Source organism: Magnolia sinica, chromosome 5 (assembly GCF_029962835.1).
Source record: "Magnolia sinica isolate HGM2019 chromosome 5, MsV1, whole genome shotgun sequence".
Taxonomy (NCBI): Eukaryota; Viridiplantae; Streptophyta; class Magnoliopsida; order Magnoliales; family Magnoliaceae; genus Magnolia; species Magnolia sinica.
The window spans coordinates 28,010,354-28,038,277 of NC_080577.1; the positions used below are offsets into that span (position 1 = coordinate 28,010,354).

General features: G+C 39.4%; 1 protein-coding gene across 2 annotated transcripts; it reads right to left on the reverse strand.

The window, feature by feature from the left end:
- Positions 1–799: 799 nt before the first annotated feature.
- LOC131245855 (diphthine--ammonia ligase) lies at positions 800–27,924 on the reverse strand. 2 transcript variants are annotated; one of them, XM_058245582.1, is made up of 12 exons: positions 27,772–27,924; positions 27,592–27,663; positions 26,673–26,752; positions 21,597–21,822; positions 21,453–21,485; positions 20,064–20,146; positions 12,998–13,070; positions 11,806–12,145; positions 11,375–11,706; positions 3,846–4,171; positions 1,513–1,864; positions 800–1,291 (listed from the first exon to the last, which is right to left on the reverse strand). In XM_058245582.1, the coding sequence occupies exons 1-12, from the start codon at positions 27,847–27,849 to the stop codon at positions 1,079–1,081; spliced, it is 2,208 nt and encodes a 735-aa protein (XP_058101565.1). In that variant the 5' UTR covers positions 27,850–27,924; the 3' UTR covers positions 800–1,078. The 2 variants fall into 2 exon arrangements, with proteins under 2 accessions (XP_058101565.1, XP_058101566.1); XM_058245583.1 differs by having other exon boundaries at positions 27,762–27,864.

The window sequence follows — 27,924 nt, forward strand, 5'->3', positions numbered from 1 at the left end:
CATATAATCATCATGGTGGGCTCTCTAAAAATCAAGGGTGGACATCTCTCTACAAATTATTTCCTTTGGATGGCCCGCATGAATCACAGGTTAGCCTTAGTTTTCAGCCTTGGGCCTAAAGTGGCATTACACATCTATGGTAGAAGTGGATTTCAAGTTACATCAAGGTGGCCTGTTGAAAATAAGGGTAGCCTCCCAGTTGTGAAAGACAAACTCAGTCCATTAGATGTGTAATCACATTTTAGGCTCAGGGCAAAATAAATAGGGCTGACATGTGATTCATCTGGGCCACACCAAAGGAAACAATTTGGAGAGACGTCCGCCCTTGATTCTTATAGGGCCCACCATGATGATTATATGTAATCCACTCCAACCATTAGATTCCAAGCTAAACTTTAGGCATGGGGCCCAACATAGGGTGACACACCTAGTTTTCAGGTGAATTCACATAAACATCGCAATGGGGTCCACCTGAGCGGTTGGCCCCTTTGCTCGCAAGACCCACCCCAACTTCTGTTAAGAAATGGGTCCTTACTCATGGCTTAGTGGTAGTAGATACAGGAGTTTTTCAACACTAAGGTCATGGGTTCGAGTACCGATTGTAGTGTGTGTGGGTATGGCTTAGTGGTAGTAGACACACGAGTGTTTCAACACTAAGGTCCTGGGTTCGAGTACCCATTGTAGTGTGTGTGGGTGTAAGGGTGTGCACATTAAAAAAGAAATTCTATTAAGGAAATCCATCATAAGGTACTCCAGTGATAATTACTAAAAATTAATGGTGTAGCTTATTAAAAACATCTTTGACAAGGTACCGGAATGTAAATTCTATATTAAGGAGGTAGTTATCTGTAAAATTCCCAAAAATAAATTGAAGGAATTACAGACAAGCAAATATTTTCCGCCCAAAGTTTTAAAATGGGGCCCCACAAAATTAAATTAGTAGTGCCTATGAAATGAGAATAAAACACCGGGTCCCTTACATAAATTACCTTTTTTGCTTTCAGGGCAGCAAAAAAAAGAAAAGAAAAAGAAACTGCTACAAAACAGAGCTTTCGGCTGTAGATGAAGTGAACGCTTTTCAAAGTTTCGACGCAAATAGTTCACAGGTAATCAAGTCATTTATAGATGCACATCTACCAGAACCTAGGACGGGAACAAGGTTGAAAATATGCTCCTTACCCATCTCAAATTGCCGACTGATCTCTGTACATTCATCGAATGCCTCCGTAAATGTACCCAACAGCACATCCACAGTCCAGCACAGACTTGTTGTGAAATAAATCCTCAAATTCTGCAAAAGAAAATCAAGAAAAATCATACGTTTTCAGCATTTTCAACCTTCTTTTCAAGAAAATTAAAATATAGTTTTAATCAAAAGAAACCCGCGTTATGTTTGAACGTTTGATTTCATTACTATGCAAAAGAAAACAGATTGTTTCAATGAATTTCCGCAAAAATAACTGCAATTCCAGAAGACTCGAAAATAAGTGATTGGTAAGGGAAGAAACCAACCGTCAGATAACTCCATGAGAAATCACTGTCCATCAGGACTTTATTGAGAAGATAAATGCAGAATCTTGCTATTCTTTTCATGTGTTTGTCAGTGCCAAAATATCGACAGTCTGCAAGGTTTTGACCAGTTTCTGAACAGATCATTGCAGCAGATTCATTTGTAACAGACACAACTATCGAACATATCTTCCCATGAATGATAGATTTCTGGCAACAAGAATCATGCCATGTTGAGTGTTCAAAACCCCAACAGTTCAATATCTTCGAGCAATCTGGCTTCCATTCTTCGGCTTCAGTTACAGTCTCCTTATCCTGTGGAACGTAAAGGACAGGCTTTACTTCAACAAGTGCTCTGCAAGACATTTAATAATATGAGCATCTCTGAGCTAGTTTGAATATATTATGGTAGTTATCTTTATATGCATTCTTGTATAAAGAACATGTAGAACAAAAATAATGATCCATCCTATAATTACTTTCAAGGACTGTTGGATATTCCAGCAACACTAAGTAATAAGTGCAAAACAACATTGAGGTAACTCCATAATGTAATGGAGCAGGAAGTTGGACCAAGGTTCTTAAAAACTTGGAATTTGGTGCAACCGTAACTCTTCAAGTAATTTCTGAATGGGATACGGTCCTGTTTGGATGTATCCCTTAATGAGAAGGGGTGCACACTGGTGGTACTGGGCAGAAATTGGGTTCACGTAATGTATTCAAGATATCCAACCCACCCATTCAATGCATCAACTCATGTTACCCCTGGAGTCCAAAAATCAAAGCAAAGGGAAACTCTGTTGGGCTATACACGGGGGACAAGTTGAGAGGGCATGCCCACACTTGATTTTCATGGGGACCCACCATGTTTTTTTGGGAACACAGACCAACCAGAACCTTCATATGCAATGGATGAAGTGTCAGGACAAGAATCCAGACCATCCAGACCCTTCATATGCAAGGGAATCAATGATTCGATGGTGAGCAGCCCCTCCCAACTTGTTCCCTGTTCTATGGCCAACCAGAGTCTTGGATCGAGCTTATTTTCGGGCCCTGTTGGTGACCCAAGGGGACGCATCTGCTGGAAGGGTTGGATGTGATACAAACACCACGTGGGTCCCATATCTGCCTGGTAGCACCGTAACACTGCGGTAGTACCGGTGCCACTGGAGCACACCTCTGATGAGAAATGAAGCTCATTTTACAGATAGAGAGCTGTTTGGTGCATCCCCACAAAATGAGCATGCAGGATGCACTAAACACCACTGTTCACAGAATCTGCCAGAAAATGAGAATCCAATAATAATGGATCAGACATGTTAACCATCCCATTCTCGTTTGGAGCAGCAGACACATGCTTCCATCAGCATTTGGTAGACATTTCTACACTGGAGAATTGTGTTTTCAAGCTTTTCATGCACTTCATAGAGTTTTCTCGGTTTTATAAAATCTGAGTTGCCTCCTAAAGTTGAACCTAGTCTTGATTGAGTTGACACAGTGAGTTCTTTTAGTACTAGACCAGTTTTTAAGTCTTGATGCAGACACATTCATACATAGACTTAACAATAAGCTGTGCTCATTAGGGAGAACAAAGACTCCATCTGTTTAGTACTTTTTGAACATGCATGGAAATGGCAATACCAACCACAAAGCTGATGGCAATCAAAGTTGGTCTTATCGTCATTACACAGTCCTTTGCAGGGTCCTTGCTTGTCTTCGGCTGCCAATGAGAGAATGGATTGAAGACTTGTGACTTGGACCGACTCGTCCAGACACTGAGTCAGGCACAACTTCAATGCTGACTTGTTGTACCCAAGTCAACTCAGCCGAGTCGGGAATAATTTCAATGCTTAATTGATGTGCCTGAGTTAACTTGGATGAGTGGGCAATCCATGAATGAGAGGGCTCTGCTGTAGAAAAAATAAAAACTCTTTCATTGTAAATGAAAAAGCATTTTTGGTAGGATTTCTTTTATACATGATTCAAGGGTGGTCATTCCTTGGCTGATGAGGAAAGGATTTCTAGATCTTCCTTAGAGGTCAACTCCTCGGCTGATGGCCTTTGCTGAGGAAGGGGTTTCTAAATCTTCCTTGTGTACTGGAAACTACTATCCATTAGATCAATGGATATCTGCTGCACTTTCCTCTCTTCTTGATACAAGTTTTAACTACTGATACGGAAGGCAAAAAAGAAAAAAAGAAAAGAAAAAGAAAGATCTAACTATAAACTGCTGAAGCCAAGAACGAAACAGCCAAAACTAAAATATGGCACAAACAGATTTCCTCCAAAAGCTGCAGTCTGAAATGCATACCAAAATTAAGATGACAAGACTTAACCTTTTTGGAAGATTAGGCACCAGAACATACAGAAAAATGGGATCTAGCACTTTGGACATGCTCCCATTCTGTGAATACGATGTTAGGAAATCTTCCAGCTTGTTTTGAACTTCCATTCTTTTGGAGGATGTGAGGGATGCGGAACAGTAAATGACGAAAAGAATAGCAGAGGAAGCTAGAGAACAGTTAAAGCAATTGGCCACTGCTTCACTATTATCTAATGCTTGTTGCATTTCGGCGAGAGCACCTCCAGAACGAAGCAGCATCGTGGGTGGGTCAAGCCCCAATTGTCCGGCCATATGAAGTATTTCTTTATGTAATGTTGCCTGAAAGAGAAACATGGAAAATGCTAAAGGCGTGCTATGAATAGCAATGCTACAATGATAATTTGGCAGACGTTTGTAAGTTTCACATAAACCCGTTTTAGAAATGTGTTTTTTAAATCATCCAAGAGAATTTTTATAATGCCATTGTAAGAAATGTAGGAGTTTGTACAATGTCATTGTAAGAATGAGAATAAAATGAAACACTTTTCCTTCCAGTGCCATTGCAAAAGGTCTGTTGTTAAATATTCAAACAAAACTGATGTAGAGCCGCAATGACATCTGAAGAATATTGTAAATGAAGAAGAAAACTCAACTGGATGGTTGTAGGTGCAAATTAAGAGTCACCACTAGCCAATTTCTAAAACATAAGGTAGCAAAACCTTGTCTTTGAGTTTTTCAAAAAACCCGAAAGGGCTCTTCAAAATTTATGGAAAATGACTCCAAGGGTGACCTCGAATTTGAGATTCTAGGCAAGGGTCTAGGTGATGTCATTGTTTAGAGTATCCCCAATAGTATCCGTATCTCCAGCTTGGCAATACCGATAACACTTGTAGCAATATTGATAACATTGGTAGTATTATAAAAAATTATTGCTAAGTATCACCAATATTTTCGACTGTGTATACTCCAGGTGTCACTTGTATCGCTAGTGTATCAGCAATATTTTGATAATATAGGCAACGTATTGATGTTGCCAAAAATCTGTTTATTAAAACAATTTCCATTTCGATCTTTTTTTTTTAAAATATATAATGGGTGCATGGTTGTATGCAATGTTCAAATTGTCGATGATGATCGTTATTGCAACATGGGCGATATCGAGATCATAATCTTCATATCCTTTCCGATTGTCAATGATTTCTCTGTGAAATATGATGTATTGTTGATATTCTGAAATATCAATGGATGGATAGGTGGGATTGATGGGATGGTTGAACTAATTTCTTACAACATTACATGCTTCTAGGCCCCCTTTAAATGGAAATTTATTATGTATGCATTCTTTTTGCAATTTTTTTTTTTTAAAAAAAAAAAAATTCTTAAATATGCAAATATGCATATTTCAGCACCTTCTAAAGTTTCACTAAAAAATTCCACTGTTTTCCTCATGTTTCCCTACATTTCCGGTTATCGGCGATATCAATATTGTTTCCGTATCCCCAGCCAACGAAACTTGTAGCAATACTGATACTTCAAACGCTGGGTGATATCGAAGGAAAGTGTTAAGCACCCCCTTCCCCACATGTGCAAAACAAGGTCTCTAATTCATGTGGGGAAATGAAATTCTTCGAATTTTTGTTAATTGCTTGAGATAGAAGTAAAAAGAAAACAATAAGAAGAAGAATAGAATGGGAATAATATAAGAATGCTTTTGCAATGTAGTAAACTTGTTGTATGGAGCTTCGTCTTCAATAGTTCTCAATCTTCTTTGGAGGTCTTTTCTTGCAACGTTCATCTTCAATTATTCTAGAAAATGGGGTGACAAGAACAAGTGAACTCTTTTGCCCTTAAGGGCATGTTTGGATTCATGAAAAGCATGAGAAAGGAAATAGTGGAAATATTGTTTTCCTTGTTTGTTTTTCCACAAGATTTTCATAGAAATTTAGAATCTATTTTCAAGTTTGTTATTTGGCAAAATAAAAATTTTTAAAGCAGTCACTTGTGCTAGATTAGCACATGTGGCACATGTGGGATGCTTAAAGATGAATAGTAGCACATGTGGCATACACAACATATGTGGGCACTTAAAGCTAAATTGTGGCACACATGGTACATGTGAGGTGCTTTAAGTTGTACAGTGACTAGAGCTGACTCGACTCGGTCCAAAATCAACATGGCCTGACCCGAACTCGATCCAATCCGGGACCGAGTCCGGGTCATCTGACTCGAACCGATCCGAACCACTGCTGACCTAAACTGATCCGAGTCCGACTCGGCCAGGAAAACCGAGTCGGATCGGATTGGGCAAGGTTTGGTGGAGAAGATAAGCCTGTCCTACAGCCAATGATATCATGACACGTGTCGTTCACGTGTACCATTACGTATTCTTTAATGCACTAAGATCTCATTATTCGTGTTAAGAAATTTGAATTTCAAAACTCACACAATCTCTAACAGCTCTTTTTCTCATCCACAGACCCAACTCTCATCTGCTTCTCCTCCACAGAATCCACTCTCATCTCATCTCATCTCTCTCTGAAACTTTTCAATCGCCATGGCCAAGAAGGTTCAAAATCAAGAAAACCGAACAGAAGCAACAGCCCACGACGATACCTCGAAGCAGTTGGCGAGCTTGAAAGCCCTCAAGATGAAATTGTTGCGTCCGAGATTGAGCAAGCCATGAGCATCCTCATCATCGCTTTAGAATTGGGTGAACGAGAGGAGAAATGGAGCGAAAAGATTGCAAGTGTGGAGAAAACGGCGACAGTGGAAGTGGAGATGAAATCAGCAATGACCCAAATGATGAAATCGATCGAGCAAGATAGGGAACAGCTGATGACACAAGTCACACTTTTTGATGCGAGGTTGGAGGAGAGCGTCAGAGACAGGGAAGAGATCGAGCGGGCCATGGCTGAGAAAGAGATTAAGGTCAAGGAGATAAGGAAAGAGGTGGATGGCGTTCGAATGGATATCAATCTGCATAAAGAGGTGGCGGGCGGTTGAGATTGGCTGTGGCGGAGCTGGAAAAGAGCAGTGCAAAGGGTCGAGCAGGAAAACCGAGATTTGAAGAAGAAGAAGAAGAGCACCTGCTCCGGATCGGGTCAGATCGGATCGGTCCGGATCCATTCAGATTAGGATTTCGGATTGGATCGGTTCGGATCCATTCAGATCAAGTTTTTGGATCGGATCGGTCCGGATAGGCCACTATCTGAACCCGACCCGAAAAACTGTTGGATCTGAATGGCCCTACCCGATCCGCACCGATCCAGGCCGTCGGTTCGGTTCGGAACGGGTTGGATCGGGTCTGATCGGGTCAGACATGCCCAGCTCTAACAGTGACACATGTGGCACAAGACATGCATGGGCACATTTGACATGTAGGCACTGACGCTAGATGACGGCACTTATGCACATTGGCACCATTGGCACATGCCATTTTTGAAGCATTGAAGATGGACAATGGCACGTGCTATATGTGGAGGATTGAAGATAGACAATGGCACGTGTGGCACATTGGCACGTGTGGGGCACAAGTAAGATGAATGGCGGTACATGTGACACAATAACACGTGGGGGGAAAGATGAATGGTGACACATGTGGCACATTATCACATTGGGGGCTCTGTACACGTGGGGCACAAGATAAGATGGATGGCGGTACATGTGGCATAGTGGCATGTGTGGGGCATGACCAAAGATGGACAATGTCTCATTTGGGACATGTGGCACATGTGCAGTGATTGAACATGGATAGGAGCGCATTTGGGCCTTAACTTTGAGAAACCCATTTTCCTTCTACCGTGGGAAATGCATTTCTTAGAGTTAGGGGTGGAAGTGGAAAAATAAATTTATTTATTTTCCAACAGATATAGAAAGTGGGAAATGCTGTTTCTTACAATTTCCTACAAAGAAAGGCTTAACAAACAATGGAAAGTGAGTTTCATGGGAAACACCATTTCCTTTCCCATGCTTTCCATGAATCCAAAACTTTGAGAAACTCATTTTCCTTCTACCGTGGGAAATGCATTTTTTAGAGTTAGGGGTAGAAGTGGAAAAATAAATTTACTTATTTTCCAACAAAGATAGAGAAAGTGGGAAATGGTGTTTCCAACAACTTCCCACAAAGAAAGGCTTAACAAACAATAGAAAGTGACTTTCATGGGAAACACTATTTCCTTTCCCATGCTTTCCATGAATCCAAACAGGCCCTAAGGTGAATTTTGCTGAATTTTATCAAGCTAGTTGAAAAGTATAAAAAAGCAAAAAAGAAAAATATAGGGATGATGACGAATATCAACCCTTAGGCTTGTGGTTCATCCTACCTGCTAACATTTCCAAAATTTCCTCCATAGCACAAATCTTAAGCTGGGGAATCCTTTTTATGCCGTTTTGCCCTATGAAATATTGCTATCTAGCATTCCATCTTGTTTTTGAACAATCTGTCATGCTCTTTCCAAAAGGTAGGGATGTTTTAGAAGGGTGATAAGTAATTTGATTGATAGGGTTGATTGGGTAGTAGTGAGGTGAATTTTTGGCTGTTTGAGGGGTAACCAAGGTGGACGAAGGTTGTAGGAGGTTTTCTAGGAGTTAAGGTTTGAATGGGTAGAATTTGGACATGTGTCAAGATTAATAATGCAAGTTAGGGTTTAATTAAGAGTCCAAGGGGTATTTGGTCATAATTACGTCTAAAGGGTCAACTAAAATGGATCTTGGGTTTTGAATTTTTGTGCAAGGGAATAAATGTAATTGAGAATTGCTCTGTTGCAATAAAAGTGTTTGAGTCTTACCTAGCACACTTCTTGATTTAAGATCGGGTCTTAGTACTTAGCTATTGATTTTTGGGTGATCTTAGAATTGTTGGAAGCTGATTTAGTAGGCTCTCTAATAGTTTTGGTTCGAGGTTGAAAATCAATATGGTTAGAATGATATGGGCTTTGTAAATTGGGTCAACTTTCTGAAATTGCAGTTTTACAGTTTTCTGCACTCTGTTTGGTAATTTGATGTGATCTTGATGCTCGGCAAGGTGTTCCGTAATGGTAATGGTGGCCGTAACGGCCACCACCATTACCTTTACGATATGGGGCATAACGGCTGTTACGGCCCCGTAATGGCCATTATGGTCTCTCTTTTTTATTATTTATTTATTTAATGAAAAAACTCCCAAAAAACCTATATCTATCCCGTAATGTTGATTAAAAAGTATGAAAAACCTGTATATGTCCTGTAATAGACTATTACGGGGCTATTATGGCCTTTATAAGGGATGTAACGTGTTGTTAATGGCAATTACAGGTCATTTTTTTTTTCATAACGGTTGTTATGGCCATTTCGACCCCGTAACGTGTAACAGTTGCCACCGTTACCTTTACGTAACGGCCTTTACGGCACACCATGATGCTCGGAGACTGGATCGGTCGGATTTTGTGCTCTCATTGTAAAGCTAACTCCATCGGTAGCTCATTGGGATTGGAGTTAAGGAACTAGTTTAAGGAGATGGGAACAATTGGGTCCCGAAGAAGCTTAGAAAGCAGAGTGCTCTCTAGGTAGCGAAAAGAGGTTTACTGCGTAACGGAGAGTTATCTTAAACAACTTACTAGAACGCAGAAAATGTTTTTCTGAATCCAAAGAAGCTTAAGAAAAAGGGGGTGAGGGCCCCCAGACATAGATTGGGCTGGTTCCCACACCTCTTAATCTCTTGGGTTTAGGTGAAAACTAGGTCTAGGCTAGGGCTTTTATGATCCCCACAAAAATTGAAGCCAAGAATACAACCCTCCTGACTGAGTTTGACAGGATTAACTAATCTAGACTACCAATATCAGGCAGTGTCAAGATATATGCAATGTTCAAAATATCGGTATTGCGTTATGTATCACATGATTCACATCCTTGGGATATAGATACGTATCGGTTACGGGATATATCGTTTGTATTGGGTAATTTATCGCTTTTTTTATAGGAAACATGGGGAAACATTGGGAAAATTGTTGAATTTTTCAATGAAACTTCAGGAATTTTTTTTTTTTTTTTTTTTTTTTTTTTTAAAAAAAGACCTCAATATGCACTTTTGAATCATAACGTCTCAAAAAAGAAGTGCACATAATAAGTTTCATTTGTATAGGGTCCTAAGCTATGTGTTGTTTGACTGAACTAATGCAACTATATTCAACTTGAATGCATAACATTTAAAGTGCATGTGATGATCATTTCATCAAACACTCCTAAATACTTCGAAATCAGTCTCAATTAACATCTGGTTGAAGGGAAATTTTGGGGGAAAATATTTTAATACTTATTTTTATTAATTTTTAATTAAAATTTATTTTTCGAAAATTGACAAGGACTTAACAAATCAGTAGATCAGCCCTCATACACTCAAAATTTGAAATTAAAATGCTTTTGATAATCATTTCATCAAATATTTTAAAATTAGTCTCAATTGACAGCTGGTCAAAGGAAATTTTTGAAAAAAAAAATATGGAGAACATGAAGACCAATGGATTTGTAACCATTTGACATTGATTTAACATAATTTCAACAAAAACAAGGGATTGGAAATTGAAAATGCTCACCAAATCGAACATGTAGGATATATTGGCACTACCTATGCATTTTGTATTGCACAGGTGAGATACAAGATATATCGTGGGATATATCAGCCGATATCGTCAATATTTAAAACATTACATATATGTAAATGTGTGTAGCTTGTAAAGACCATTTCCGAATTAAATTCTAATTTGACTTTACAAATACACTTACAAGTAATACTAATATCCATGTATCAATACATATAGAAATGATCCAGTAGAGTGACTTTGCAGATACACGTACATACAAGTAATATCCATGTATCAATACATATAGAAATGTTCTAGTAGAGTGAACTAGACAAAGTGCATAGTGGCCTCCCTCCCTCCTGCCCGCCCACCCCCCTGACAATGAATTGTCTGATCAGTGTGATTTTTTTATTTTTTCATTTCAGACCACCAAATGCACCCTGGACCTAATGGACAGTTCACATTGGTCAATCGAAGTGCCCAAGTGTCCCGATAGGAGCTGATTTCCCTGTCCGTATGCATGCACAAACATCTTTTCTGACAAACTATCACATGTGTGGACATCAAAGCGATTGAAAACATGGATCAGCATGATGATCACGTTGCATGAAAATTCATCAGGTTTGTGCACTATGTTGTGTTGGACTGTTGGCTGTGCGATGATTTTGATGGCATGGGACGCCTAATCAGTTGGCTGCATCTATTTTTTCTTACCCCCTTCTATTCGGTTCTTTTACCTATTTTTCTTTTCAATATTTTATGACATTTTCTGATTTACCATTGTTGCCAGTTAAAAATCGACTTAACTGAGTCACGATTTCTCATCCACCTAGCCCAGTTGAACATAGAAACCAGTTTCTATGTTGATTTCAAGTTTCAAATATTCGTTTTGCATATGCCATGGGTGAAACATTTCCGGGAATGATCAGGAAAGGAACATTTGGATTATAAGAAAAAAAGGGGAGAAGAATATGTTGGTTTTTACCTGGCTATATGGACCAATGCAACTGGGTGCCCAGGATGAAATGCTTTGTACATGCAGAACTCTTTTGCTACGGTCATTTGCCACTAAAACCTCGACATATGCTTTCCCAAGACCAACTTCGGTCAGAGGCAGTTCGATCGTACTGCGAGATGGAACACCCAAGTTGCACTTCTTTTCTGTAATAAAGCTCACATATGTTTCATTTGCTAAAGCAAAATCATTCATGTTGGCAATGTAGAGATGAATGTATAGAACATCCACCCAATCAAAACCACCTCCATGAAGTTGGGCTTCAATTTTCTTCAGAACAGCGGTCAAATCTTTTTCCAGACCTGCAAATACATATTCAAGATCACTGGGCAATCACCTAACATTTGGATGAAAAGAAGACTTGAATGGGAAACATGCTCCTAGAGCTCAAAAGTTCTTACGATCTGAACTTCCACAAGGATCTTGGATCCAACAACAGATAGAAAATGTATCCCTTTTGGTTCTTGAAGTATGCAACTTTGCATCCATAACAGTACAAATATCGGAAGCTAAATCTGCGGATTGGCAGTTGAGTACAGATGTTGATACACTATCTGCTTCTACTTCACATACATGGCCTGTCTTCTCCGAACTGCTATCAGGCTTGCCATTATTGCTGAATGAAGTGGATTCTTTTTTGTATTCCAGATGGAAAGAAGAAGGATGAAGGATGCCTACTGGAGCTATGGAATCCGAAGAGTGCCGAACAACTTGAAAATCATTGACAACAATTCGTGCATTCTGGAAATTCTACACATTAGATGCCTGATGCAACATCTGTAAAGAAACAATAGAGTAGAAAATATCCCAAAACCATAAAAGCAATTTGATTGTTGCAATTTAACATTCCACAAGCAACTGAGATTGTTAGGATGAATTAACAGCCATGAACAGACCACGTCCACTTGAGAATTAGGTGCAAGAGAACACGCGGTTATTAGATGCAAGAGCAGGGAAGCATCATCCACACAAACATACAGATCACATCCACACTTGGAAATTAGTTGCAAGAGTAGGGAAGCGTCTATTTCCAAATGTTAGTGAGTATAACAGATAGGGAGCACAAGCAACACCTAGTTAGAAGGATCATGCAATTAGGGTCTGTTTGGATTGAAGGTAAACTAGGGCAATGCATGGGAGAGCAAAAACATGACATAAGTGGGAAGTAAATTGAGATTGGCACTAGGGGAAACAAATCCTTTGCACCTACTTGTTTGACTAAGAGAAGTCCTAGAAAATGCTTTCCTTTGCATTTGCAACTGTTTGAATTACAAACCTATAAAAGAAAATCTTTTATCCTTCAAAATTGCCATTTAAAATGTTACAGCAGAGGCAAACTTTTTCCCTGCCATTTGAATTTTTGAGAAAAGGCTGTTCTCTCTTGTTGAGCGAAAAGCAAATGCAAACACTTACTGTAGCATTCTCTGCTTCCCAAACAGGTGCAATGGTCTTGTTGATGCAAACTGGTTGCATTTCCTAGTTTGCATTCTATCCAAACAGGCCCCAAGGGACAATTGAACCTTCAAGCTCATCTACTTAAAAGAGAAAGAAAGCATAGATAGGGACTGGAACGACGCAAAAATTGGAACTTACTGTAAAAAGAGGGCAGTCAAGGGTGAGCGTTTCATATTCTCCACCTTCACCACATACATTTATCCCATACAACCTGTGAAAGAATAAATAGATAACTTTTTTTTTTTGGAGATGATTTATTATTGCTGGGCCGAAGCCAAAAGAATACAACATACAGGAAAGAAAAAGTACAAGAGAACAGAGAATAAACTTTCCTGTGGCTTTAAAAGCTATCACCCATTCCAATACATTCGCATTAGCCCTGTTGAATGCATTCGATACCAGGCTGTTTCTATTCTGAAAACACCTATTGTTCCTCTCCTCCCATTCCACCCAAATTGACCACCAATGAAATCTTCCATACTTCTTTCTCTTCCTTCCCAATGCCTCCCTTGTGCCAAGCCCAAAAGAAACTTTCAATTGATCTTGACAATACCCAAGAGATTCCAAATTCTACAAAGAAAATTTTTCCGTAATTCTCTTGCAAAAGGGCAATGAAGAAAAAGATGGTCCGCCCTTTCTTCATTCTGCATACGCGTCAAACATACATTCAGCAGAATCATCCATTGCTTTCAAAGATTATCAACATATAGCACCTTGTTCCTTCCCACCAACCATGCCAAGGCCACCACTTTGGGGGGGAGCTTTATCATGCCACATGAACGACGTGTGGCTAATTTGCCTACCCAATGAAGATCTAGAAATGAACTTATAAAATGATTTGAGTGAGAATTTCCCTGAATTTTCTTTTATCTAGACCATAAATTCCCGCTCACCCACCACTGGTACAGCTTGTTGAAGCCTTTCCAACAACTTCCCCACCACAGCTGTGCTTGTTGAAGCCTATCCAACAACTTCCCCACCATTGGTGCAACTCGCTGAAGTCTTTCCAACAACTTCATCATCTCCTCACTTCTTCTTCCAATAGATTCCTTCTACACAAAGGGGCCCCTGTCACCTCATGTCTTTCAACTGAGAAGCAGCAAGCAACCAATATGTTCAACTCCTTTGCGATTCTAGCCGAATTGGGAAAGTCTTCTTGAAGAGAATTATCTATCATCAAAACATCTTCCAAAAACGAATGCTACTACCGTCTCCCAAGGAGAAACTAACCCCTTATGTGATGGGGACATCTCGCGTACACGCACGCCCCCCTTACGCACGTACACAAGGAGGGCCCCACCTTCGATCTAGATTGATGACGACATCCATGGAGGGCCTCCTAATTAGAGGACTATGTTTTGGTTCCTTGGGGTGGACCCGATCATCATGTGGATCCCATCATTGGATCTCATGATCGTGGCCCACTACCCTAGGTGACCTAGGACTTTGAGTTTTGCTTATTACCGTTATTAGGAATATCATGAACGGTTTAGATTACATTGATTAGTTGTTATTTTTTATTGCTTCGTCTTTAAGTAATAGTATGCGCACATGGCGTGGCTTTTGGGGTATAGGTTTTTCTTATAAATAGGCAACCCCTTGTAGGGTTTTTTTATCATTGAAGATGATTAATAAAATTCTGCATTTTCCTGCTTCTCTAATTCTCTAAGTTGTGGAAACCTAATTAGGTGCGAAACCCTCTCTTCTTCGAAGGGCTAACTACCGTGGTGCGAAACCACACCCATCCCAAATCACCCCCATCTCCTACCCTCCATATTCTTCATCTCCTACAGCCATCCCCTCATCAAATCCACCCATGTTTGCAGCTAATCTTTCCCCTACAACAGATTTTCAGAATTTAGCCCTGCAGGAGGGCTGAAACTTCGGCGGAGCACCGTATTTAAACCGATCATCCGTTTGGCCTGAAATTTGGAAGGTGGCCCAATCCTGGCCGACCATACCGTAGTTGGCTGATTCCAGATTCGTGGGCCCCACAAACGTACGGGCCGCCATCCACGCACGTGCATCAGGCCGATTTGTTGTCCCACGTGGAGACTGATCACAGGTTCCCTCCCGTCTCTATTTCACTCCTCTTTTGCCTTGTTTCCATAACCCTAACCTTAGATCATCTCAAATCCCCAAGTTCTATTCCACTTTTAAAATCCTAAGTTTTCCCGAATTGAAACGTGAGAATCCCTTGAATTGGGAAATAATCATTTGCATGTGTGGATGAATCTACTATCCTTTGGGCATTGTTTGGTCTATAATTGCAGGCTTGGACCCTCGTAGATTCCCCTTGCTGAATGCTTGATTTTATGTGGGATGTGGAATTATTGTGATTGTTTCTAAATTATTATGATCTAAAGCTTGAAATCTTGCATATCATATCTAATTTTCATGTCCTGCATCATTATGTTTCCTCCTTACACTTGCTATAGTTTTCCAAGCCCCTGATGATATAAACAAGACTCTCTTATCCATCTACCTACTTCCTCTATTCTATATTTCTTTACTATGAGATGTCTCCATAGATGACTTTCCTCCTTGCCAAGCCACCATTACCAGTTTCCCAACAGCAACAGCTTAATCATTTCCAAATTCTAATACCTACTCCCCATGGTTTTGAATATCCGTATTAGGGGATGTATCGACCCGACCAAAAAACAATACTATATGGGCATCGTGTATCAATATCGGTTCGTATCGGACAATATCGGCATGTATTGGTCAAAAAAATTTTAAGCTAAAGAATTAAGGAAAATATCAAGAAAAAAGAAGAAGAGAATAATAAGATATTCAAGAATCAATGTTCTTTTTTTGTTTTTCCTTTTTTCGTTTTGTATTTTAGACATGCATATGATGGTGTATCAGACCATTCTTTGATGAGAATGTTGTCTATTGGTTTGACGATATGGGCTTATTGGATCTATATTGGCCCCTGCCAGACTGTATTCGTTGATTTTTTTTTTAAGGCAAAATTATTGTAAAAATATAAATGAAATATGGGTGTGGGGAAAAAAAATAGAAATTCAAGAATCTCTAACTTTTTATATTTTAGACATGCATATGATGGTGTATCAGACCATTCTTTGATGAGAATGTTGTCTATTGGTTTGACTTGTTGAAGGTCAACTAAATGGGCCCTAATTGAACACAAATCAAGCATGATTCAGTGAACTAGGACCCACTGCATTGAAATACAACAAAAGGAAGATGAAAATAGTGAAAAGAAAGTGAAGGTTTACCCTTCTTTCCGATTTTTCCCATAATGGTCCACTTCGCTTCGATTTGTTGAATCTCATTCAAATAATTTGTTTTGATCTCAAAATAGGTCTAGATCTAGCCTAAAATGAGTTTTTAAGCTTCTTGGTTTAAATGAAAAAAGAAAAGGAAAAATGGGCAGATTTATATAAATATCAAAATTAGACTTTTATGAGCGTATCGGTACCGATATGCCCCGTATTAGCCGATATGGGCCAATACGATCCCGTATCATGTATCATCTCGTGCCAATACGAATACGATATGGCCGTATCGGCTAATACGATATCAATATTCTGATCTATGCTCTCTCCCTTCCTAAAATGGCTTCCGCACCTCTCTCTCTCTCTCTCTCTCTCTCTCTCTCTCTCTCTCTCTCTCTCTATACACACACACACACACACACACACACACACCAAATTTGGACTTTTATAAGCATATCGGCTGATAGAATATCGATATTTAGACCTATGCTCTCTCCCTTCCTGAAATGGCTTGCACACCTCTCATTTTATCAAATGGAATTTATGCTTATCTTTTGCTCCTTTTTCATAAGAAGTCTCTTCTTCATTTATCCTAGCGGTGAAGCACCCACTTTGGGCATCTGAACAACGACATAAAACATACCAAGAGGTTAGATAGCCGCCTTTATCAACATTAACCTTCCTCCTAGAGATAGATGTCTTCTCTTCTAGCTTGATAGCTTCCATTCAAATCTTTCCACTACTTATCCCACAAGTGTTTAGCCGGTTTGCTTATAAATAGCAGGAATCCTAAATATGTTGAAGGAAAAGATCCCAACCAACATTCAAAGACTCTAGCATACGCTTCCACCTCTTTTTAGATAACTGAATTCCTAGTAGTTCACTTTTATTGATATTCACTCCCATGTTTTAAATAGTGTTTGTAACGTAGTGTAGCGTTAGCAAATAGTGTAAATCCCTCGTAACATATGCTACAGGGTTTGTAGCGTATGTAGCACCCTGTAGCATGCATGAAGCATCATAGCGTATGCTCTTCATGCTATGTTTTTTATAAATGATAATTGTATTTTGTACTTAATACTCTCAACCTGTGGAATTTTAATTTCTTTCCATACTTGTGACTTGGATTTCAATTAGACATTATTAATCAAATTGGTTTTTGCTTATAAATTTGTTGATGTGATAATGATTTGATTTAGTTTATATTTGTAGATTGGCTTTTGATAAATGATAATTAATAACTTGTTTGAACACTGCAGGCAAAAGTTTCATCTCCTTAAATGGGGGGAAGGTCTGCAAGCTGATTTCTGAAAGGGGAGTGGGGATCAAGAACTTGGGGCTTATGAACATTACGCTTCTTGGGAAGTGGTTATGGAAATTTGGTATAGAAACACGGAGCCTTTGGAGGGGAATCATCTCGGGCAAATATGGAGTTCAAAAGGGGGGTTGGTTTGTAAAGCCCTCATCTTTATATCGGGCCTCCAGTATATGGAAAGCAATTGCGTCAACGGAACACCGATTTCGAAGAGGGATTTCATTCTCTTTTGGTAAGGGGGACAAGATATACTCCTAGATAGATGAGCGGTCTAGTGAAAGGCCACTCCAAGAGGTGTTCCTTACTCTAGTTTCTCTTAGTTCGGATCGTTATATCTTAGTTTTGAGGTGTCTATCTATCATCAACAGTTCTATGGTTTGGTGCACCCGTGCCAAAGGAATTTGTCTGATGACAATTTCCTGCTTTGTTGGAATAGCTCAAGCTCACCATCGCCATCCCCTTTGGCGAAGGACTCCATAATTTGGAAAGGACACCATTCTCAGATATTTTCGGTTGCTTCTTTTTTATTCTCTCCTTTTTTGGCCTAAGTGCGACCCCTCACCCACCCCATCCATTTCTCCATTGGCATTATGCTTGCGCCTTTTGTGTGGCTTGTTGGTCAGCAGAAGGTGCTAACCATTGACAACCTCTAACGAAGATCTCTCATTCTTCCCAATATTTACCTCATGTGCATGAAGGATGCGGAGTCTATTAACCACCTATTCATTCATTGTACCTTTGCTCGAAAAATGTGGGAACTCTTCGTTGTTGAGGCTCACATGGCTTGGGTTATGCCAAAGTCTGTAGAGACCATTCTTTAGGCTTGGCATGGTGGGGACAGCAGTAAGGCTTCTAAAGTTGTCTGGAGACTACTTATTATGGCTCTTTTTTTTTCTTTTTCTTTTTTTGTTGCCATATGGAAAGAAAAGAATGAGTGGTGTTTCAGAAATGGAATTCATCGGTGGATTGGGTGATTAAGGCTACAAAGGGGTTTGTGAGGGACTGGACTCCCCATGTTGATGAAGCTAAGGCTACCCCTTATTTCCAATTTTTGTCCTCTTAGTTTCGTGTTGTATTCTTTCCCTACCCTTGGGCAGGCCTTCTAATAAATTTTGTTCTCCCTATATAAAAAATAAAAAATAAAAATTTGTTAGAACATGCTTATACTTGAAAAAATGAATCATCCTTTAGGCATTTTTATTTTTATTTTTTTGATTTTTTTCTTACTATTTATCATATTTTTCTATTTTTAAATTAAAAAATAGAAGTATGGTGTAGCTTACACTACACGCTACAGAGGGTTGAATGCTATGCCATGAAACTGCCTCAAAACAAGAAACAATCTTAATTGTCCACCTTGATCACATCCACATCATAAAATAAAATAGTATTATCTGCATACTGAAGGTGAGATACCTGAAACTCTGACATATCAACCCTAAACCCTTCTATTAGATTTCATTCCACACCTCTTTGTAGCATTCGACTGAAAGCTTCCATCACTACCACAAATAACTATGGAGATAATGAGTGTCCCTTGTCTCAAACCCCCTGAAGATGAAAAATAGCCCTTTAGAGATCCATTAACCAAAATTGAAAAGTTTGCCAACTTGACACGCATCTATATCTACCTTCTCAATTTCTGACCACAAACCAAACAATCTAACATGTAGTCCAGAAAACCCCAATTCATGTACTCATACGCCTTTTCTATATCTAATTTACAAACAACTCCTCTTTTTATTTCTTTCTTTTCTTTATGCTGAGAGTCGATCACTTCCTGTGCGATCAATCGATGCACTATCCATTATCTGCCTGTCTGCTACAAATGCTCCTTGCAATTTGGAAATCACCCTACTCAAAACTACCCAAAATCTTGAAGCCAATATCTTTGCTAATAATTTGTATGGACTACCCAATAAATTAATTGGACAAAAATGTCGCAAACTCTCCGCTCCTCTTTTTGGGACCAAAGCTATAAATGTTGCACCCAGTTGGGCCAGTATTCTTTTGTATAGATAACAATTTACCCATGATATTAAACTAATAGCTGCAATAATTGCCAGAATGTACATAATTCATACCGTTTGCCAATAAAGAGTTACAAATGGAAAAGGATCTGACGATATCACTTATATTTTAGTTATCAAGCACAGCAGGCATGTAAACAATCCAGACCATTACAATCCAGACCATTCATCTGCTCACCCTAGCCATCAATTGGAGGACTTTTGATAATTATAAATGGACAGTTGGTTAGTAAAAAGTAAAAGTCCTACCACCAATTGACTTTCAACGGCCAAAAATCCTCCCACTGTTGTTGGATCATCCAATGAGTCTGAATTATTGGGCAGGGCCCATCTGCAGTAGGGCCTAATTAATGAATGGTCCAGATCTCACACATGCATCTCACCAGTATGGAGATTGATTGCTGGATAACTTACCTTTATGTGGTTAGCAACAAATCCTTTTTCATTACAGACTCTAGTTAGGAATTTGAGGGTCTTGGCAATCAAACAAAATTCATTGCTTCTCAGCATTTAATGACTATCAGTATTGACAATGAACAAAAGAAAAGAAAAGAAAAGAAAAAAAGAATGAATATATATAAGGACATTGCATAAGATGATCTACCCTGACATACTCGTTCAATTGAAGCAGTTGGGGTTGCAAGTGCGCAATCTCTCTGCCCAAGTGTTTTGCCGGATTCAGCCCCATGGCCGCAACCTGTGACATATCCACATCAGTTCCTTTCATCATTATTTTCCACAGCAAGCCATAAGAAACAATGATCGAAATAATATGGTACAAGTATAGTGCAAAAATCCATGTGAGGTATCTCATGTGAGTAACATACAAAATGCATGTCTGGTCCGGAATCAATGCATATAACTCAAGTTATTTCATTTCATCTAGAATAAAGTTGGCAGGTGTTTGCGCTCATTACAAATGCACTAGGCGGTTATCAATGCATAGCTACATTATCACACTAGAAATTTGTTTATATATGGGTAATAAACATTAATTAACAACATTTGAGAAAGGAAGCCAAGAATTTAGAACTTCCGTCATATTTCATTATTCATTCATTCCACAAACTACTAAAATTGAAGGGAAGGCAATGCTAATGCTTGGACTGAAAAACTTGAACCAATGATATTACAATGATTATGAACGCAAGGAATCTGCAAAGCTATGATGAAAATGAAATATAAATTGTCAAGGACTATATTACAGGGGAAGTTCTAGAAAAATCTTAAGGGGGTTGTGGGAAAAGAAAAGAAAAGATATGGATTCCAACGGCACTATTCAAACATGGATTCCATTTTTACGGGTCTTGTTTGGATAGCAATTGGAACTCTCATATTCCTCTCACAATACTAACCTGGTATCTTATGCAAGAGAATTTGATTATGGAAAAGGGCAATGATTGCTATGTGGCTCATGGTTCAAATTATCATGTATCGTTTTTGTATCAATGACCATTGATACATGATACAATATGTATGGTATTGCCAATACAATCGATTTATTGGGATATCGGTATGAAATTTTCAAAGGTAAAAAGATATTGAAATAATATTTTATATTGTATTCTTGTATATATTTGTTTTTCTCAATTAAAAATACTTTTATGTATTGATAAATGACATTAAATACTTTAAGGAGTAAGTAAAATATGCATTTTTTATGTTTTTTCTCTTGATTTTTCTTTACTACACAATAAGTATCAATTTATCGTATTGATCTTGACTGATACACAATGCATATCAACTGATATGTAAAACCACGATGTGGATTCCAAACATTTTCTTTGTTATTCAAACATTGTGAAACATCCCATCATGAGAAAAGTGCTTCATTTTATTTTCTTTTCCCACTATCCAATACTCTAAGCCACCAGCCGCTCATTGCATTTTCAGCAAAACAGAAACCACACATGCAGTATACCAAGAGAAAAGAAGCAGGCAAAATCAATTCAAATAAAAACAGCGAAAGAAGGATGAAAGACATAATAAATAATAGCTTTTACCTTTACAATGATGGCCACAATTCCATTTGTTATCTATTAAGAGTCATACAAGACATAAGTTATATGGTGTCAAAGTACATAACTGAAATAATGTAGAAACTATCTTGGATAGGTGCTCAACCAACTGACAAATAAAGAAATTACCATCTCTTGCAGGAGCAAAGATTGATCTTGTTTCCATAGATATGCCAGAGAAACAAGTCCTAACCTGGAACAAACACTCTCCACCCTTAGCCTTTGATAGTCAGAAGCAATAGCACCAGAGGACACTGCAGTGATTGAGGGAATCTGTTTTTTTACTTCATTGAGCAAAATGAACATATCTTCAACTTCATCATCTGGAGTCACTGTGTAGTTAAGATGCTGATGCCTATTTAAAAAATATATGTAAAGCAAAGATAAGATTTTGAAGAAAACCCAAATCAAGCCCAACTGATCCAATATAAGAATCTCAAAGGGAACCAAACGTATTTATGAGAAGTTATATAGTTTTTGAGCAAACATGAAGGACACTATTCTTGACATGAGGCCTTCATGCAGAGGGTTTTATGGTGTATTCTTATGTGTTCTTATCTCATGATTATCGATTATTGATTATCTTGGAAAGCTCAACACTCCCAAAAAGGGTTCTCAAGGTTGACAGAGAGATTTTAGATCTCTCTTGTTGAGGTCACTTGATGTGCACGTCTTTCTACCGAACTCCATGCATGCATATGCTTCTCCATGATGATTAATGTGATACAAGCATATAAAGATGATGGAATGGGACAGATGACCCAGGTAATATTGTTCATCTCAACCCATTCTTCAACACCAGTTCCATAGAAACTTAGGGCATTGTTTTTCCCCTCCTAAGTAGAGAGGTGGCTACTGAAATATATACACACTCACACCAAAATCTCCTTATTTCACTTATATCTCTACAAGTGTATGTGATGATGAAGTCTTTCATGAATTTAAGTGGACGTAACTTTCTCTTGGACGCATACTTGTGCTGTTTAGATTTAACTGTGATGAAGCTATCAATATAACTACCCTTCACGCCAGCAATCAATTCATGGTTGCTACAAGTTTTCATGTGTTTCTCATTATATATCAATCCCACGGCTTACTTCAAAGCAGATTGGAATTCACTGTTCAAACAATGAATAGCAATATGCAATCCAAATAGGGGTGTACACCGAGTCGAGCTGGCCTCGGCTAGACTCGGCTCGGCTCGGTCCTCGAGCCTGACTAGCTAGCTCGGCTCGGTTCAGTCAGCAGCTAGGGCCAATTCGAGCCAAAATCAAGCCTCTGCGGCGTTTTCACAAACACATGCTGTGCACTTTCAATTTCTCACTGTATGTAAAATAGCGGCAGCTGTTTACAAGTATTTTATCAAACGCCTTGTAGGCAACATCAAAATCAAGAAAAAATGGTATTTGTTTCATATACATACCTTCCTTGCCACTAGCCGACACTTCGCTGAGTCATTTCATCAAACACTTGGTGAGCAACATCAATTGCAAATGAATCGATGGGTCCCTCATTGCAAATGAATGTCTCCATTCCAGTCATCGATCCAAAAAGAAATTTATTTTCTGCAATTTGGACATGGAAAAGGCCTACGATCACGTAGACTGAGATTTTCTTCTTTATATGATGAAGTGTATGGGTTTCGGTGAGGTATGGAGAAAATGGATCAAGGAATGCATCAGCTCGGCGCGTTTCTCTATTCTCCTGAATGGATCATCGAAAGGATTCTTTAAAAGCTCGCGTGGTCTATGTCAAGGAGATCCTCTGTCTCCCTTTCTTTTCCTAATCATCGGTGAAGCCTTATCTTCAATGCTTCTTAAAGGTCAGACGGAAGGTATCTTCAGGGGTGTCCAAGTGGAAGGACTTCATGATCCAATCTCTCATGTTCAGTTTGCGGATGACATCTTAATATTCTCTGAAGCCAGCTCTGAGTCTGTTTCTAATCTGCGTACAGTTATTAGATGCTTTGAAGTGGTAGCAGGGCTGAAGGTGAACATGTTCAAATTTATAATCTACGGAGTCAATATGGACAATCAGGAGGTTAGCGACATGGCAGATCTTATGGGGTGCTCCTCGGGATCTTTCCCGGCGACTTTCGTGGGCCTTCCTTTATGCATCAGCCATCCAAAAAAGTACCAATGGGACAAGGTCATACAGCATTTTCATCATCACTTGGTTGCGTGGAAATGTCGTTACCTATCTATCGGTGGTCGGCTCACGCTGATTAAAGCAGCGTTATCTAATCTCCCAACTTACTTCATGTCTTTGTTTCGCTGCCCTGTTACGGTCCTTAAATCCATAGACTCCCTTAGGCGCAATTTCCTCTGGTGCAGGAAAGATGACAAGAAGAATTTCAATCTGATGGAATGGAGACAAGTATGCAAACCGATAACAGAGGGGGGCGCAGGCATAAAGGAATTAAAAATGATGAATCGGGCTCTCTTAGGGAAATGGATTTGGAGACTTGGTACGGAAAAGAACAGTCTGTGGAATAAAATTATAAAAGGCAAATATGGGAGTTTGGAAGGAGATTGGTGGACTTCAGAGTCTTCTTTGTATAGGGCTTCTGCGATCTGGAAAGGCATTTATCGCCTGAAAAAAGATGTCATCCAAAGGATAGGTTTTACAGTAGGCAAAGGTGACTGCATTCACTTCTGGACGGATATCTGGCTTGGAGACACCCCGCTGAAAGAGAAATTCCCCTCCATTTTCCACCTTGCCGTGAAGAAGAACAGTTTCATTGCTGATAACTACACTATCGCTACAAATAGAGTAGTTTGGAATATTAAATGTCATAGGAACTTGGAGGATTAGGAAATTAGTGAGTTTGTAGAGCTTCTGGACTACGTGCATCATGCTATTCCGAACCAGTCTTTGAAGGACAGTCTAACGTGGAAAGCTGACAAATCCTCAGTTTTCACGGTCGGATCTCTTTACATGCATCTCTCTCTCTCAATCACAGTAGATCCTCTTCACAGGGTATTCATTTACTTTGGAAGTATGTTGTCCCCCCAAAATTTATCATGTTTGGTTGGCTGGCTGGGAACAGGAAAATCCTCATCATAGATAACCTCAGGAAAAGAGGCATGGTCTTAACCAATGTATGCATCTGTTGCTTGAAAGTGGAAGAATCTGTGGACCATTTGTTGATCCACTGCCCATTTGCTCAAGCCATTTCGTCAGATATGATCTCTTGCTTCGAGGTCAGTTGGTGTTTCCCTAGGGATGTAGAAGCGCTTCTTAAGGCTTGGCATGGCATTAAAATAGGTAGGCCAACATCTTGTATATGGCAGATGGCGATCATGGCAATATGGTGGGGTGTGTGGACAAAAAGAAACAACTGCTGTTTCCGCAACGAATCAAAATCTTCTCATGGCGTGGCTTCTTACATCAAATGTCTGATTGCGGAATGGGTTTTCCATATGGATGGGCCTGATGTAGATCTAGCCTTTATTAAGGCTTAGCTTTCCTTCTGCTATCTCAGCAGTGTTCTTTGTTTGTTCTGTTTTTCTTTTTCTCTTAATATAAGTTATCTTTCAAAAAAAAAAAAAAAAACACATCAATATCAAAGTAAGCGAGTCACCGAACTAGTTTGATTCGAGTTGGGGTTCGATCCGAGTCGAGTCGAGCTCGGGCAAGCTTGAACTCGGTACGAAATTTTTTCGAGCTAAAAAAATCAGCTCGACCGGCTCAAACTCAGCTTCGAATCAAGCTTTTTCAAGTCAAGTCAAGCGAGCTAACCGAGCTAACTCGGTTCATGAACACCCCTAAATCCAAATATGGTATAAAACCTAAGCATGGAGTTATGCAAGCCAGATGGAATGAAGCTTTAAAGGTATGTTCTCTTAACCATGATGGTGGGAAGTGTGCATCCTTGTCCTGATTGTGAAGTGACTAACAGTGAAACAAGATGAACTATGAAGTCAACGCTCAGCCTGAACTACCATAGAAGTGGGCCCACTTCTCGTGATCCAGAGTGATGATCAGGTGACAATACTGCAAGAAATAGCCCCATCGTAAAACCCCATCCGCCAACACTTGGTCTAAAGAGTACAAATGGATTGCTAAAATAACTAAAGTGGGGCCTACCAGCTGAATACTGGTAGCCCAAACGAAGGCACCATTAGCTTGGGCTGTGCACAATACAATACCTCATAAGACAATAGATCTAAGTATTGTAAACGGAAATTAAATCAGATGAATTAAATAATCAGCAATGAGCGGACGGATCACACACAAGCCATTCATATGATACAACCCACTGTTTCATGTCCATAGAAGTTTGGTTTCCGAATTTTCCCTTAAAAGGTCATTATATGTTAAAAGGTCATTATATGTTTTCAAGGGCAAAATGCTTAGACTACAAGGTTGTACATTTCAACCTACAACTTGTCATTGTAGGTTAACCTACAATCAGTCGTAGGTGATTAGTTCTCCAGTAACTAAGCCTCATACCAATTAAATGGGGTCAGCTACATGAATCCTGTTCTGCCATTTAACTTTGTCAAGGACCATATCCTTCGTTGAACCATAGGTCATCAAATATTTTTTTACTACCTCCACCCACATCCTTTTAGGTGTTCCCCTTATCCCTTTACAGCCTTCAACTCAAACCCACTTACTCCGAACTAGTGCAGTCCTTGGTCTCCATAGCACATGGTCAAACCATCTAATTCTGCTCTCTCTCATCTTATTACCTATCGGTGCTACTCATAAGTTCCCTCGAGTGCATTCATCTTTAATTCCATCCTTCCTTGCCTTGCCACCCATTTATCTCAACATCCTCATTTCAACTACATCATCCTAGGAACATGTTCCATGATTGCCCAACATTCTGTTCTATAAAGCATGGCTGGTATTATAGCTCTATAAACTTCCCCTTTGGTTCGATTGTTATGCAGCGATCACACAAAAAAAAAAAAAAAAAAACCCAACCCTAAGGCACATCTCCACTTTATCCAGTCAGCTCTAATTCAATGAGCAACATCTCCAGTAATAAATTGCAAGTAGAAATCTTAAGACCATACCAAAGCATTAAAGAATAAAAAATGGAACCAATATCAAGCATCAACATGGTAATAATAAGAGGATAAAAAACTACTTAGACTTGTGATCCATTCATCAATACAATGCTGGGAGAGAATATACTATTCTCTCATAGGGTAATTGATTTTCCAAATAATTTGCCCATATAGAGAGTTTTACCTTGTGGATCCCCGTATCCGCCTTCGAAACAACGGCAGTCCCATGCATTCGGCATAGCTGACCACAATTTGGTGCCCCACCTGGGAAACAGAATTAACACACACCTCAAAATGAAATGCCATATAGATGAATCATAGGGTCCTAAGCCACTCTAGGTTATGTGTACTTCTCCTGAAGCGAGTCTGTACAAGTAGGACCCATAGTTTGGTGATCCAGACTGGTAATTTTAATGGGCTGCACTTTGTTTCGACCATACCTTAAGAATCTCCCTAATGAGGTAATCGTAACCTTTCAAACAGTGGCCTGCAAATTGATCGGTAAGCGAGAAACACAGCAACGGTCCACATTGAATGGGTCAAAAATGTCAAAGATTGGATGCTTAGGATACACCCCTCAGGTGAATTTTCTGGGCATGGTCCATCCATGATGGGACCCATAATATCAACAGTCTGGATCGCAGAACCGTGGGCTCCATTTGCACAAACCAGGTGCCTCAAGGCATTAGACATCCTGATAGCTGAGGACCCAATGTTTCCTCCACCAAATATCAAGCATGTCTGTCATGAGCAATGATAGGTTGCTTGGCATTCTACCACAACAACAGTGCAGAGCCCTTCCCCTGTTTTACACTCAGAATATACTTCAAATCCAAACCACCCAAATAGTGGGGCCCACTGTAGATGGACCACAATCCAAAAATTACACTGATTATATCCTCAATGACCGATCGGTGGTCATCTAACAATCAAAATTCAACAAAAAATGCCCACTGATCAGAGATCAGGATACTCCACCCAATCGGATCCTGCAGATACAATCGATCGAAACTGGGCCCCACTACAGAATGATTCACTTAGATAGGAAATGCAAAAATCACAAAATAAATAAATAAATAATAATGACAGTGGAGGAAACGTACAGTTTGATACATGTAACTGTCCAATTCATCGACGGAATCATCGGACGGCTTCAAATTCGCCAGCGCGACGATCTGCAGAGATAAAATCAAATATATAACAAATAAGGATAAATGAAAAGAAGGAATTTTTTTATTTTTTTTTTTAAGGACAAGAAAGATGAGGAAATTACGGAGATAGACCTCGTGTCCGTATTGGATGCATTTCATCATGGCGTAGCAGCTGTCTTTGCCACCGCTCACTAACCCTACCACCTTCATCTCTCTCTCTCTCTCTCACACACGAGTGATAAGGAGAAGTAGAAAAAGAAGAAGGAGACGGCGCTTTGACTCGAT